The following is a 16,385-nucleotide window of genomic DNA, read 5'->3' as shown; positions in this document are numbered from 1 at the left end:
TGCTGGGAACTGAACCCAGCTATCTGCAAGAGCAGCAAGTGATTTTTAACTCCTGAGCTATATTTTAAGTTTTTAAATGGGGTCCTGAGATAGAGCCCAGGGCTTCATGCAAGATGCTGTAAGCTATAATCCCCTGGCCCAGGAAATAAATACTTTTTTTTTTTTTTTTGCTTTGAGATAGAATTTTGCTATGTGTGCCAGGCTGGCCTCTAACTTGTCACAATCCTCCTGCTCTAGCCTCCCGGTGCTGAATTACAGATGTGAACCACAACACCAGATCTGGAGCTGGGTAAGACAGACAAAATAAGAAAATGAAACCGGCGACTCGCAAGTGGTCCTCAGTTGTGTGCTATCATAGGAAAAAACTTCTCAAAATCACCTATCAGTGGTATAGAACTGCAACATTGTCTTCCCTCTCCTTTGGTACCCTTTACGTCCTATTGGTTGTTTTGAACAAGAAAAAATTTAACACAGGAAGTGCACAATTTGAAAGAGAATTTACTTGCTAATTGAAGTGGACAGGAGAAAGCACACGGGCAAAAGCTGAAAATAAAGGGGGCAGCGACATCGCAAGCATTAAGGTTGGTAGCGGAGCACTGTACGGGCTCGAACACTGATGTGTCAAGCAAGAATCCAGACTTGTTTTGCAAATTTGTTCCTTTGGCTACAGGCCAGCCAGAGCGGAACCATATGCACATCCCAACAGACCACAAAGTGAACTCGAATCGGAGGTCAGACGCACATTATATCCACTTGGGAGAACAGGTTGAGCAGCTGAGCTGATAATGCACTTCAAAGTCAATTTGGTTCAAGTTCGTAACTCTGTCCCTTTAAAAACTGGGCCATTTAATTCCACTGTGAAAGTTAAATACTTACAATAGAGGACTTTCTATAATTTCCATATGGGAAATGCCTTGCTTGCTCTCTACTCTAGCTGTTTTTCAGCTCCAACACCTTAAGCCGGTTCTGGAAACTCCCCCACCAGTCATAGTCCTACTCCGAAACTACCTCTACCTTCCTCAACAGCCATATTCTTTAGCTTCTCCAGTTTATTAGTCCAATCAACCTTTGTTTTCTTGAACCCCTTCCTCCCGTTCGCATCAGGCCACTCTTCTGAGAACTAAGTGACCAAACTTGACCTCGATAGCGCCCCGTAATTCTACTATCCCACCACTCTTCTACGCCTCCTTAGAGTTCCGCCTCGCCTCACTCCCGCTCCCCCCCCCCCCGCCGTGAATTGCCTGCGCATGCGCATCTCCAATTCAGGCGCTTTCCCTTTCCTGACGACCAATCCACTTCCCGCCTCCGGTCCTTGGAACACTCCTCCCCTCTGCTGGGGCCCTGAATGGAGGCGCTGGAAGCAGTTATTCTATTTATTGCCTGTATAAAAAAATTTACACATAGGAGGATTTCAACGAATCGCAGAAGCAGAAGCACATCCTTAAGATTAGGTATAATATTTATCACTTCAGAACCAAAATGAGGGACTGAACGCGCCGCGGGCCCCGGCGACGGGGGTCAATTTGGATTAGGCAGTAGTGCGGGCAGCCTTTTCCTTTTCCCCCTTCCTCCGCCCCGCCCCCAGCAGCCCGGCCGCGTTGGTGAGTGGCGGGCGGGAGGGCCGACGGGAGGAGGGAGGAGGGCGAGCTGAGGGAAGGCGGGCCCTCGGCTGCGAGATAGGTGGGGGGAGGGGAGGGGAGAGCCCGAGCGCTGGAGTTGGTGCTGGGAAACCCGGGGCTAATGTTGACAACAGGCACTAGGTGAGTCCCAGGGATCCTCCTTCCCCTCCGCTCCGACGGTAGGGACGAGCTGGCGCGGAGGGGGACCGGCCCGGACTCCTACTCCCCGAGGGACCCGAGAGGCGACTCCGCACTCCAGCTCTCCGGGGGCGGCGAGCAGTGGAGGGACGAGCGGGTCGGACGTCGTCCTCGTCAGACCCCTCTCCCGGAGGGTCTGCTCGGTGTGGGGGACTCTGCCGGCCCGGCCGAGGCTGGCGTGAGGGGCGACAGAAGAGGTGTCTGCCCCACATGCCTGGGCCCGGCCTCGGGGCTGGAGGCGGGGGAGCCTGCAGTGGAGGGGGAAGGTGCTCGGGGGCGTGGAAGAGTGCGAGGAGAGGCTGGGGCGAGCTCGGGAGTCCGGAGGGAAGCGTGGACGAGGGAGCGGGGAAGATGGAGAGTGACCCGACAAGCTCGAGAGGCTTCGGCGCGGAGGGAGTGTGGGTTGAGAAGTTAGGCTTGGGGCTTAGCTGTCCCCACGGAATAGGAGTTGTGGACGGGAAGTGTGTCCATGGTGGGACCCCGAGGCACAGCGGGGGTTTGTGGGAGATTTGTGGGTGATGCGTGTGCAGGGGGCGAGGCTCGGAGTGGACCTGCGGATGGTGGGGATGGGGCTGTTCGGGTCTACTTCCTTTTGATCAGGTAGGCTGGCTGATTCTTCGACTCTTCCTCAAGGCTTTCATGACTTCCCCTACAAAGTACTGTTGAACTAAAGAAGTGATCACACGGGGTTTGATCTGGTGAGCCAAGCAGAGGCTGCTTACAGGTTTGAGGGCACGCATGGTATATGTGTATGTATGTGTATGTATGTATGTATGTATGTATGTATATACATATATATATATATGGACCTTGTAAAAGAATAAACCCAGAAACCGGAAGATATCTCTGTGCTGTTCTACCTTTAGAACATTTTGAGTTCAAAACACAGACTTGAGAGGTAAACCAGCATTCTCTTACTCTGTAGCATTTTCAGAGCAGTCTGATTGTGATTTCATACATAGACCATATGGTACTTAGCAAACTTAAAGCTGTATTAGGGAAACACCTCCGTTCTCTGTCCTCTCTCCAGGACACTGCATTAGAATCTGTCTTACTAGTTAAATAGTTTTTACTTTCTTTTGGAAGTTTAGAAAGGCAAATAAAATAATACAGACCAAGTGCCCAGGGCGGTATTTTGGGAGCTAGAAAGGTGGTTTTCAATCATACTTTCCTTTTAAGGGCTGTCTGAATATACTTGTATTTAGCAGAGTAGTTTGTAAAAGTTAATCCTATTTCAATTTCAAGACCACTGACTTTTATATTCGTCATTTTAATATAATATTTCATGGGAGTTTTGGAAACACTTTAGGTGAATTATTTAGCTGTTATTAAATAAGAATCTAGTGCTTTTATTAGATTTAATTTATTAAATTTAAATTGACAGGATACAAATGCATATCATTGGATTCCTGTTTGTCTTCTAGTTTACTTGGTTTTCGAAATCCTGTGAATGTGAACATAGTGGAGGCACGCCCTGGCAGCACTGAAGCGCTTGGGTAGTCCTGGGCAGCTGGCACTGCCTTCCACACTCGGTGGAAACCTGAATTGAAGCTCAGAGTGGGTAGAGCCCCATAGTCTTAGTGCTAAAGCTCTGTCATCCTGTAATGGCCTTTTCAGTGTCAGGTCTGATAGAGAACTGACATTTAATGTCTTTCTTTATGGTGGCTACTGTTCTATAGGTTAGTAACACATTAAGATGGGTAGCAACAGCTCCAATTATTTGGCAAATAACTGGACTAAGCAGACGTTAAGTTGCCTGATTTCCGTAGCTAGTAAGTAAGGTATGGAGCTGGCATGCATGCGGAAGGCTGACTTGAACACCTGTTCTGTTTGCTGAGTGGCACTGCTGCCTATACTCTTTGTTACAAGTTTGTTAGCTAGAATTCGGTTCTGACACCAAGACTTAACAGATCTTTTTGGGAATCTGTTTTATCATCTTCAGACGCTGGACTTGTCTTAACTTGTCATTGTTACTGTTTATCAGTGTGGTAGTTATTTACACTTACTAAATAAATGAATATTGGTGAGTTGTGAGAAGTTGGGGAACCTTTTGAGCTTATAAATGATGATCTTTCATGGATTTGTCAGATAAAGAGTAAGTTTGTTGATTCTATGGAAAAATTTTAAATTTAATTTGTAGGGAACACTTTAGTTATAAATTCTGATGTTGTCTTTGTTGTCTGAGAATTATATATTCCTGTAATCTTGAAATATCTTGTTGATACTTCAAATCACAAAATTCAAATTCCATAAAATTTTGTTGCATATAATGATTAATACCCTTAAATAAGATTGCGTTGTTACCTTAAATGTTACGTTGTCTTCGTACCTTCAGCCAGAGGGTGCCAGTAAGTTAACATTATGTAGTAAGTGCTTAGCCATTATCAGAGCCTCCTGCTGAGATTCATAATTCTATGATTTGTCATAGTCGGGTGTCTGTGATCAAGTCTTCCATCTCACAGTTTGGTGCTCTCAGGGTTCTTAACTTTGGTTAAGACTGTGAATTCACATTCCAGTTCTATCACCAGCTGTGGAGACCTTGGTCAAGTTACTTGGTTAAGTCTCAGTTTACTCATTTATAAATAGGGAAAACAATACCCACCTCATAAAAATTTTAGTATTAAATGAGATAATGTACATAAAATGTTTAGTATGGTTCCTGTGACTAGATACTGGTATTATACTATTTGAAAGTTTGTTTTAGAGTGAGGTGTTTTCATATTAAAGGTGGTATATACTGGAGAAAAAGAAGGTAAGTGAGAAAAGAGGGGAGGCTGAAGGAAGTGAAGGCTGACTCCTCGGCTCTCTGTGTACCTTCAGAATTCTCCTGGTCTAGGTTGTCTTTCTGATAACAGTTAACTCTAAAGTAATACATTCCTTATTTATTTATGCTTACAAAGGTTTTAGCTATTAACCTGGGATTTCTTGCTATAATTTAAATGCTGTACTTGAAAATATTTAAGAATACTTGTATATCCTTAACTTTTTTACTAAGATATCAAGAAGTTTAAATACTTTTTTATACTATGTAAATAATACTGTGAATCTTTTTGTATATAACTTGCAGATAATTTAGAAGTTAAAACATAAAAGTAGTGTCTGCAAAATTATGTAAGATAACTAGCTCTAGGTAGAGAAATGTTTTTTAAGAAGTCCTACATTTTGGTGTGATATACAGTTTTTTTTTTCTTTCAGTATTTGTAGTTTCCAGTTAAGGATGTGAGCTTGCTTAGTGCTGTCCAAACAGCACTTTCCATGATGGTGGAAATGTTTGGTGCCTTGCTTGGAAGCCAGTAGTTGTGGGGAATTGAACACTTGAAGTATGGTGGTCCTGAGCAACTGAATTGCAGGTTTTATTTAAGTTGAATTCATGTTTTTTTTTAGTGTAGTAGTTTTTCAGCCAGTGATACTCCTTTGGCTCAGAAGCATTTACTACTATCTGGAGTAACTTGTCATTTACTACACGGGATGCACAGAGGTGCTTAGCTGCTTCAGGTATCTAGGATAACCTTTTGTTTCCACAAAGAATGAATTATCTTACAGGCTAAGGATATAGCTCAGGGGTAGAGTGCTTACTTTATTCTAAAGAGGTGTAGAGTGGGCAAAAAGCCTGAGTTTTATTTCTAGCAATGCTAAACAAACAAAAGAATAATAATAATTAAAAAAAAAACCCAAAAAACACCAGACTTGCTCAAAATGATAATAGTGCTGAGGTTTAGAAACTCCTAGACTACTGGCTACCTTACTGACAGATACAGAACAGAATCTAGAGTTCTTATTAATCATTATATTTATAAATATTGTCTAATGAGATTGAAAGCTTGCTCTAATTTGAGTAAGTTCTTTTTTCATTTTAAAACTTTGATAAGATTATACTAATGGGGTAAAATTTGTGACTATTCTCTGTTCATTGGTTAGTAGGAAGCAAGAGTCTTTGCTTTGTAACTATTCTCTTGTGTAAATATGTTTCATGAATGTTGCATACAACAGTAAACCAGGATCTCTGTCTCTTCCCTCATTTTTGGAGTTGCTGAGAATTGGGCTTCCCTCATTTTAGATAGCACTCTCTCACTGAACTCTGATCAGAACAAAAGAGTCAAGCCTGTTTGCTTCAGTCACAGTGCTGAGGATCGAATTCAGGGCCTAAGACATGCTAAGCACTTGGCCACTGAGCTGCATCTTGAATGTTTAGTTTCTTGTTCCTTTAAAAAGGTTTTTTGTTTGTTTGTTTTGTTTTGTTTTTTGTTTTTCTGAGACAGGGTTTCACTGTATAGCCCTGGCTGTCCTGGAACTCACTCTGTAGACCAGGCTGGCCTCCAACTCAGAAATCCACCTGCCTCTGTCTCCAAGTGCTGGGATTAAAGGCATGCGCCACCACCAGCTAATAAAGTTTTTTTTAAAACATTTACTTATTTAGTGCATTTGGAGGTCAGATGACAACTTGTAGGTGTTGGTTCTCATTCCATCCACCATGGAGTATTGGCGCAAGCGTCTTTACCTACTGAGCCACCTTGCCTTTCTTAAGTTAGGATTTAAGTGTGTAGCTAAAGCTGGCATGCAATTCACTGTGTAACACAGGCTGACCTTAACTCACAGCACCTCCTAATTTGGCCTGCTGAGCATTGCTCTTAACACATAAAAATCTTGGGTTGAAACTCATGATGTTTCCAGTTATAGTGATGAATTGATTTTAAGTTAGTCATGATTGGAGTGGATAATATGTGTCTAGAAGTTCTAAATGCTATACTACCACTTTTTTGAGACAGGGTTTCTCAAGCCCTGGCTGTCCTAGAACTCATAGAGGTCCACTCGCCTCTGTCTCCTAAGCGCCAGGATAAAGGCATGAACCATGATGGCCAATCCACTTTTATGCTTAAATGTTTCCTTAAAAAGTAAAAACAAAACAACACAAAAAACCCTTAGATATAGAAGTAACTCGTAGTAATAAAACATGGAATGTGACCCGTTTTTGTAATGGTGCTGGGGATAGAGGACCATGTGTGCTCCGCAAGCACTTTACCACCCATGCATCCCAGCTTCTACGGCGGCATTCTCATCACAGCATACTGCTTCATAGCATTTTAATATTTCATGGTTGCCAAGCTTCATTAATACGTTGTGTTTTAGAAATAATGCTGTTATTAAATATAAGCCCCTTTCCCCACAGCACTGACATTCTTTTACTCTTACAGGTTGTCCTGGGTCACATAATGCCAGCTGAGCGTAAAAAGTCAGCAAGTATGGAAGACAAAGAATCTTTACTAAACAACAAGGAAAAAGAGTGCAGTGAGAGGCGGCCAGTGAGCAGCAAGGAGAAACCCAAGGATGATCTCAAGGTCACTGCCAAGAAGGAGGCCAGTAAGGTCCCAGAAGACAAAAAGAAGAGACTGGAAGAGGACAAGAGAAAAAAGGAAGACAAGGAACGCAAGAAGAAAGAGGAAGAGAAGGTGAAGGCAGAGGAAGAGTTAAAGAAGAAGGAAGAGGAAGAAAAGAAGAAACAGGAAGAGGAAGAGAGGAAAAAGCAGGAGGAGCAGGCCAAGCGGCAGCAGGAGGAAGCAGCTGCTCAGCTGAAGTAAGAAACCAGGTTGGGGGTGAAGGAGCGAGTGGACTCCTGAGGACCTCCTCAGTGGGGACGGGCTGTGTCAGAGGACAGGCTGCCTGCCGCCTGAGGTCTGGGAGGGTGGCTTCCCCGACCAGGGGCGTGCATGCACAAGGTGCTTAGGGACTGCGGGCTTCAGTGTTGGATGAGGTCTAGCGTGACCTGGGCTTTGTCAAAGTGTTTTCATGGATCGTCCCTTTGGCCCTCAGTGGTAGGGAGCAAACCTAGAACCTTCTGCATCTAGGCCGGTACTCTTCAACTAAACCTTAAAACTACGCTTTACAGACCCTCCATCTATCCTTTAAAAAACCAAAAGGGTGTGTGTGTCTGTCTGTCTGTCTGTCTGTCTGTCTGTCATGTGCGCAGGTGACCCAGGAAGCCTGAGGAGAGAGAGCCTCAGATTCTCTGGAGCTGTAGTTATAGGGTGCTGTGAGTCAACTGATGTGGGTGCTAGGAACCACATGAGTCCTCTGGAAGAGCAAGTTGTCTTAACCACTGAGACATTCTCCAGTCCCAGCGCTCCCTTTAATAAGGAAGAGAGGGCTGCAAGGCAGTAGTAGTGGCCAATTTTAGAATAATCACAACCATGATTCTTCAGAATTTCTTGCTTATTTTCTCCTCCAAAATTTAAAAACATTTTTTTTTAATTGTGTGTGCGCATGTGCACTTTCATGCCTATTTGCACAGAGGCCAGAGGACTGTTGAGGAGTTGGTTTTCTCCTTCCACTTTGGGCTTTAGGGGTCAGACCCAGCTGTTAGGCTTGTGTAGTATATGTGGATCCTTCTACTAAAATTTTAATTCATAAACATACTTGGTTTCACAGCACTTTCTTTGCCCCTTCTAAGTTGTTTGTTGTTTTTCTTGAGACAAGGTCTCACTGTGTTTGTAGCTCTGGCTGTCCTGGAATTCACTGTGTAGGCCAGACTGGCCTCTAACTTGTACGAACTTGCTTGCCTCTGTCTCCCAAGTGCTTGGTTTAAAGGCATGCACTGTACAGACCCGGCTTCAGAGTGCTTTTAAAACAATTGAAAACAACCAATTTCTTTTGTTATTTTTGGCGATTTTTATTAATTTTATTATTTTGTGAATACAAATGTTCTGCCTGCATGTATGTCTGTGCAGCACATGCATGCAGTGCTGGCTGAGGCCAGAAGATGGTGTTGGAGTCTCTGGAACCAATTATGGATGGTTGTGTGCCACCAAGAGGTGCTGGAAACTGACCCCAGGTCCTCTGGAAGGGCAGCCCATGCTCTGAACTGCTGAGTCATCTCTAGCCCCACTTCCTAACCTTTTACAGGAAAAATTTCAAATATTTATGAAGATAAAATGTAATAATAAACCAGTCTTACCCCACATTCCTTTTCTGCCCTAGCCAATAATTACCTACTTTTCTAAAAATAAATTACACACACACACACACACACACACACACACACACATATTAGTGGAGTTAGCCATTGGACTTGAACCCAAAGCCTTAGAGCTTGAAAGGCAAGTATCAGCTGGACAATGGTGGCACACACCTTTGATCCCAAATCCCAGCACTTGGGAGGCAGAGACAGGCAGATTTCTGAGTTTGAGGCCAGCCTGGTCTACAGAGTTCCAGGACAGCCAGGGGTACACAGAAACCCTGTCTTGAAAAAATCAAAAAGAAAAAAAAAAGAAAAAAGAAAGAAAGAAAGGCAAGATTGTGCTGGGGACTTCTGTCCCCAAGTCCTTACCTAGAATATTTTAAAGTGCATAGGATTTTATATTTTATTTGCCCATAAAGTTTTTATACTTTAAAATGTTTTCAGTACAGGGAAAAACTGATTTGCTTAATTCAAATGCATGATGAGTTATGCTTTTGTTCTTTTCATTACAAGTCCTGTAGTTTGTGTGCCACTGAAAGATTTGTATATCCAAATGCAGCCCCTGTGTTAATACATTGTAGCTCTCAGCAAGGGGTGGGCATGGGGCCTGGAGTTAGAGTAAGGTATTTAAGAAATGATTTTTTTCTGGGAAGAGGAAAATTACTTCTTTGCAGATATATATTTTAAAACATATATTCTAATATTTTAAAATCAAATTCTCTCTTGTTTCCACCTCTGTCCCAAGTCATTACTTTTTTTTTAATGTCTAGGTGAAAAAAGTTATGTCAGCTTTTAACTGTTCTTTTAGGTTAAATTGAGTTTATTACACTCATTAAAGGATTTTAAACTCTGGTAGTTCTCCCAGAGTTCCTTCCCAGACTTCCTAAGTCATGAGTATTTCTTGTTACTGATGCTCATGGAAAAAAATTTGGATTTTTTTTTTTTATATATATGATGAGTATTTGCCAACATCCTTGTCTGGCAGAGACTTGAAGAGGGCAGCAGATCCTCTGAACCTGGACTTCAAGATCGTTGTGAGATGCCGCCTGGGTGCTGAGGCTTGAACCTGGGTTCTTTGGAAGAACAGCCTGTGTTCCTAAGTTTGAGCCATGTCTTTAGTTCAGGATCTTCTTTTGGTGTGTGTGTGTGTAGTGGGGGTGTGTGGTGAGGGGAGGTTTCTCATATAACCCAGGCTGGCCTTTGCTAATTGTTTGGTAAATGTTGAGTATGGAGAAAGTTCTTGACAGTTCAGTACATTTTATAATGGTGGTTCTTTAACCGAAGTGTTTCTTGTCTTAAGTGTTTTTCTGTTTACCCAATGCTTTTGTTTAACATTTTATATTATCCCCAGTCGTATCAATTTATATTTTACATATTGAACATTGTGTCTTAGATCAGTTGAACTTACAAATTGACAGAATGATTCACAGTTTAGATTATTGGAAATCATTCTACCCCAGTAGGTGTTATAATTTACTGTGCTGTCAGTATCTTAGGTAACTAATACAGTGCCTTTGAAAGTAATGAGAGAGGTGGTGAGTGCAGATCAGAGGCCCAGCACTCGCTCAGCGTGTACAGGTTCTGCAGGACCCCAGGCAGGCGACAAAAACACCGGAGGCTCTTCTGCTCCTTTTGTTCCTCTTGGACTCTTATACTTAGATTTTAGATTTTCATTGACTTTCAAAATGTATGTTTATTTGTGTTTTGTCTTACATAGAGAGAAAGAAGAATCTCTTCAGCTTCATCAGGAGGCTTGGGAACGCCATCAATTACGAAAGGAACTCCGTAGCAAAAACCAAAATGCTCCCGACAACCGACCAGAGGAAAATTTCTTTAGCCGCCTAGATTCAAGCTTAAAGAAAAATACTGCTTTTGTCAAGAAACTAAAAACAATTACAGAACAACAGAGAGACTCCTTGTCTCATGATTTTAATGGCCTGAATTTAAGCAAATATATTGCAGAAGCCGTAGCTTCCATTGTGGAAGCAAAATTAAAAATCTCTGACGTGAACTGTGCCGTGCACCTCTGCTCTCTCTTTCACCAGCGGTACGCTGACTTTGCACCCTCGCTGCTTCAGGTGTGGAAAAAACATTTTGAAGCAAGGAAAGAGGAGAAAACGCCTAACATTACCAAGCTAAGAACTGACTTGCGTTTCATTGCAGAATTGACAATAGTGGGAATTTTCACTGACAAGGAAGGTCTTTCCTTAATCTATGAACAGCTAAAAAGTATTATTAATGCTGATCGAGAATCCCACACTCATGTATCTGTGGTGATTAGTTTCTGTCGCCATTGTGGAGATGACATTGCTGGACTTGTACCGAGGAAAGTAAAAAGTGCTGCAGAGAAGTTTAATTTGAACTTTCCTCCTAGTGAGATAATTAGTCCAGAGAAGCAGCAGCCTTTCCAGAATCTTTTAAAAGAGTACTTTACGTCTTTGACCAAACACCTGAAGAGGGACCACAGGGAGCTTCAGAATACTGAGAGGCAAAACAGGTGATTTTCAAATGTTTCTCAGAATTGAGAATTTATTGTGGAGCTCGTACTTAAAATGTGTAACGTCTTCATGCCACTGAGAGAACTTATGGAAAAGGGCTCCTTACAGGTGATTTCTTAGCATTCCAGGAAAATTTCAATAGTATAATAGTCTTAAGTACTCATGTTTAAATGTGACTCTATAATAGATTTTATTTCTGATTTTAAAGAACCCTAGTAAGAAGGTGTTAATTTTTGCTTTGTTGATATATTTTCTTCCTGTGGTGTAAAAAAAAAAAAAAAAAAAAAAAAAAAAAAACCTCATTAATGTTGAGAAATAGATTTTCTGTTTCTGTCACTTTACCTGACCTGCTACTATTTTTCTGTGTTTCAGCTTCCTCCTAACAGGTTTGCTTTCATGGTTTTGTATTTTAAGTTGTTAATGCCACTGCTGTTACTTGCTCTTGTAAAGAAAATGAGTCATATGTTAGCTGTGGTGTTTCAGATCAGAATTCTGAGACATAGCACAAAGTTATGTCCTTGGATAGGTTTTTTTGGTTTGTTTTTTTCCCCCTTGGATAAGTTTTAAAGTGCATTGACAGGAGTGTTCTTCCTGAGGGCTCCTGGTCCCGGTTTTAAAGGAGTCGTGTATTGTTGCTCTGGTCATTGGTGAGAAGTCCCTGTTAGAAACAGATTCAGTTGTCAGAAGATACTGTAGTTCCTGCACTGAGAAGATACCAATTGGCTAGACAGTTTGTGGGCATTGAGCTAACTTTAATGAGACTGTTGATTTGTTGGAGGTCCGGGGTATACAGAAGGGAGTAATAGCAGTTCTATTCAGCTGAGTACTTTACCACTAGTTAAATTGTAGGCTTAGGAGTCTAGAACTTTGCTTGATTGGCAATTAATGAGGGAGGCAAACCTTTTTCTGTCCTCATGAGCGTGTAGTGGAGGAGGACTGGCGTAAGCAGTTATCCCTGGATGGTGATTGATTTAACCAGAAAAATAGTGAATGTGTCACTGTAGCAGCATATTGGATAGGGTCATGTTGATGCTCAGTCCTGATGACCAAAGGTCACTCAGGTTAGAATTATACTCTCTGGGCATTATAATGAAATCCAATTTCAAAGAAAAAAATTAAAATAGAAACAGAATTGCCACTCTTGTCTATGGTTCTGAATACTAATTTTCATGTATTTGAATTTTTTAAATTGTGATTTGCATAATGCCTTGTCAGTTTCATCCTCCTGTTCCTTTACAGTCTGCCAAATACATTACAACTAACCTTGTAAACAGAACACTTACTTGATGGGCTTTAAAGCCAGCCTGGTCTACAGAGAAGCCAAGGCTACCTTAGTGACACCCTGTCTCAAACAAACAAAACAAAGAGTGGTCCATTTGAGAATTAGGCTTCAGTGTAAAAAGTCCTAACAAAAAGACAGACAGCTATAGCAATTTTGGTCACAGAAGAACAAATCAGAACCAAATGTCCTAAGGATAGTGAGTGTCTGAAAAGGACTGGAAGAGTGCAGAATTGAAGAGTTATCCTGAAAAAGAAAGCATCTTGGCAGTCAGCAAATATGCAAGAGAAGTCACAGGGATCAGACAGACATGTCTCACAGCGATAATAAGTCACTGTAGCTTTTCTCTACTATGATACTATACGGCTAGAAGTAAACACATAAACTCTAAAGTAGATGATAAAGCAAACATTCCCCTTTCTCTACTGTTAATAAAATCCAAGAAGTACTATTAGTTTGACTAATGTTGAAACTTAAATATACCGATTTAAAAATAACTCAATTTTAAATTGCTTTTACCTTAATTTCCTTCAAGTGGCCTTTATCTGTTTTTTTTTTTAAAGATTTATTCATAGCTGGGCAATGGTGGCGCACGCCTTTAATCCCAGCACTTGGGAGGCAGAGACAGGTAGATTTCTGAGTTGGAGGCCAGCCTGGTCTACAGAGTGAGTTCCAGGACAGCCAGGGCTACACAGAGAAACCCTGTCTCAAAAAAACCAAAAAAAAAAACCCAAAAAAAGATTTCTTTATTTATTATGTGTAAGTACACTGTAGCTGTTTTCAGATACACCGGAAGAGGGCTTCAGATCTCATTATGTATGGTTGTGAGCCACCATGTGGTTGCTGGGATTTGAACTCAGGACTTTCAGAAGAGTGGTCAGTGCTCTTAGCTGCTGAGCCATCTCTCCAGGCTGGCTTTACCTATTCTTACAGTTTGATCAGTTGGTAATATTTACACACTATTAAGATACTGCCTCACGCCTCATGACCATGTATTCTAGGTTATATGTGCCTTGGCATTGGTGGTCAATGCCTTTAATCCCAGAATTTAGGAGGCAGAGGCAAGTGTGTCTCTGTGAGTTCCAGAGTAGCCTACAGAGCTCGTTCCAGGTGAGCCGGGGATACACAGAGAAACCCTATCATGAAAAACATAAAAAAAAAAAAAAAAAAGATATTGCCTGACTAGATTTTCTCCTTAAGCAAGCTCTCTCTAACAGTGTTACAAGAGCCAGTTCCTCTTAGTTTACCAACTCTGTTTAAAGGATTTTAACATAGTAAATGAATAAATATTTGAATAAATAGTTACATTGTACACACTGATTTCTTTTCCTAAAATAATCATAACCAAATTTAAATGAGATTGTAAGAAAATTTAATATAATTTTCTGGCTTATTTTTGTGATGATTTGACAAGGTGGGAGCAAATGGTAGGTAAAACAGTATATTTTTTTTCTTGGATATAGTCATGACCATATTTTCAAGATTTTATGTGTCTTATTTTTTGTGATGCATAAGATAAAAATTTAAAAGGATGTTTGTATATTTGCTGAGATTTTAAAAATTGAATTAATTTACTTTACATCCTGACTGCATTTTCATAGATCAAGCTTTTTATTGAAGCTTTTTATTGTTTTTTACAGTGGTTTTAGTACTTTTTTCTCATGTAAATAGCATTTTCTATCAATATAATGAATTACATGCATAATCTTACTGATGTCTTCACCATATCCCTAAAGGAAATACCTGTATTTTTAAGGTGACTAATGAAGGAATTTGAGGACTTGCCTGAGGTAATGGGAAGAGCCAGTGACAAAATCAAGGTCCTTTTCTCAGAGCTGTATTTCTCATCGCTGTGCAGTGTCCACTGCCGTCACACTCAATACAATTGCTTGCTGGAAATCTTCTGACTGGCTATCCAGTCCTTACCAACTCTAATGCAAGCTAGAGGAATCTGGGTTATATTTTGGTTAAAAAGAGAATTAAAACAATAGCACCTTGACTTTGATGGTTTGCTTTTAGTATTACATTTAAGAGTTTGTAATTCCAGTAGAATGTACAAAACAGAATTACTGAATTTTTAGAGTCAGTTATAGTCTACTTTTTAATAATGCAGACTTCAGAAGCAGGGTATTCAAGGGTTCAAACTCTAGACCTGTCATTTACTCTGTATCCTTGGGAAGCACTGGTGTGTGAGACAACTTGGGAAGTTGTCTCACACACCAGTGCTTCAGTGTTCCTAGCCTTCCAGTGGAGACAATAGTAGTGTTCTGCTTCTGATGTAAATGTGGCTCTGTCGTGATCGGATGTGTACATGCACTTTAATGGCATCTGGCACTCACTACTTTAGTGCTTTTTAAAATGCTTGTTACTTAATATAGTGCCTGTTTGATCTTTCGGAAAACCTGAGTGAGTCTTTTTTTTTTTCTTCCAGACAGGGTTTCTCATGTAGCCCTGGCTGTCCTGGAACTCACTTTGTAGACCAGGCTGGCCTTGAACTCCCGAAACCCGCCTGCCTCTGCCTCCCAAGTGCCGGGATTAAAGGCGCCCATGCCTGTCACTGCCTGGCAAGTCATTGTTTTGAAAATAGCTATGTTAAATGTTGTAAACACCAGCAGCCAGCCTTGAACTCTGATCTTCCCAGCTTTGCTTGCTTTAAAAGTTTATTTGTACGGAAATATAGAGCAAATAAGTAATCTGTATAAAATAAAAGGGAGTAACAAAAGCCAAACCATAGAAGTGAAAGACTGGGAAAGAAAAAGTATGCCTTTTGATATGCGGCACAGAGGGTGAGTGCTTGATTCAGGAATGAATACTCAGTGCCTTCTGTCAGTGTTGTAATAGTAACTTAAACCCTTCAGTGAGTGTGGTGGCCCATGCCTATAGTCCCAGCGCTCTGGAGGCTGTAGCAGTCAGCTTTGTGACTTTGAGAACGTTTAGGGTGTTTCTAGATGGTAATATCTCATATTTTTTTTTTTGAGACAAGATTTTGAAATAGTCTCATTTAATGTAACCCTGGCTGTCCCTAAACTTGTGGTGGTCTGCCCTTCTCTGCCTCCCCAGTGTTGGAATTATTGATTGGCGTGAGCAGCAAGAAATCTCTTTTACACATTTTTGTTATAGTAAGACTTGGGATTGGGTTTATTTCATTACTTTTTACATCTGTGAGAGGGTACCACTACTTTACCATTTAACAAACATTTAACAGTGATGATGAATTGTTTTGACTACTTCCAATCCTAACAAAAGATTGGCACAGTGTGGCCTACTGGCCTTTAGTGCCTAGTGTAAAAAAATGTAAAAGGCGAGGAGTGCTTTGTGGAATGCACATTGACAGCTCACTGTTCTTAGTTTTATCTTAGCATAGTAAACTCATTTCCATACTGCCTCTCCATTACTGTTTGCTACAGTTATGTTGAACAGTTTCAGAGAAGAGCCTGTGGTCTGGAAACTTAGAATATTGATTTCCTGGTTCTTTCCAGAAAAAGTTTACTGACCTCTGAAATTTCAAAAGAATCCTTTCAGTTCAGCTTTGCAAATAGATGTGTTTCTAAAAAGATTGGAGTCCTATATAATGATCATTAGTGAGTTTTGCTTATGTTTTCATTTAACATTCTCATGTACTTTATATAAGAGATTTTAGTGAGGAGTAGCGCTCAAGGTGCATTGCTTGCCTACCATGAAGCCCTGAGCTCTGTTCTCTGCAAGTGTACAAAAAAAAATGAGGTTTTCATTTTTGTCTTGTTTTGTTTTTAATTTAATCTTTAATGGAGACTGAACCCAAGGCCTTGACAAAGCTAGAGTCATAACTCCATTTCTACCCACTGCTTTTTTTTGATGAC

General features: G+C 41.0%; 1 protein-coding gene across 4 annotated transcripts in view; it reads left to right on the top strand.

The window, feature by feature from the left end:
- Positions 1 to 1,669: 1,669 nt before the first annotated feature.
- Upf2 (UPF2 regulator of nonsense mediated mRNA decay) overlaps positions 1,670 to 16,385 on the top strand; it is a 103,739-nt gene continuing 89,023 nt past the window's right edge. For 3 of the 4 annotated variants that reach the window (XM_052157738.1, XM_052157740.1, XM_052157739.1), the window contains exons 1-2: positions 7,010 to 7,389; positions 10,487 to 11,266. In XM_052157738.1, coding sequence (XP_052013698.1) covers positions 7,028 to 7,389; positions 10,487 to 11,266 — 1,142 coding nt within the window. In that variant the 5' untranslated portion in view covers positions 7,010 to 7,027. Of the gene's footprint in view, positions 1,761 to 7,009; positions 7,390 to 10,486; positions 11,267 to 16,385 lie in introns of those variants that run through there. The other variant, XM_052157737.1, reaches the window with a different exon arrangement.

The sequence above is a fragment of the Apodemus sylvaticus genome, chromosome 14, assembly GCF_947179515.1.
Source record: "Apodemus sylvaticus chromosome 14, mApoSyl1.1, whole genome shotgun sequence".
NCBI lineage: Eukaryota > Metazoa > Chordata > Mammalia > Rodentia > Muridae > Apodemus > Apodemus sylvaticus.
Note: the sequence above shows the minus strand (reverse complement) of the source record. Positions and strands in the feature narration are given on the sequence as shown.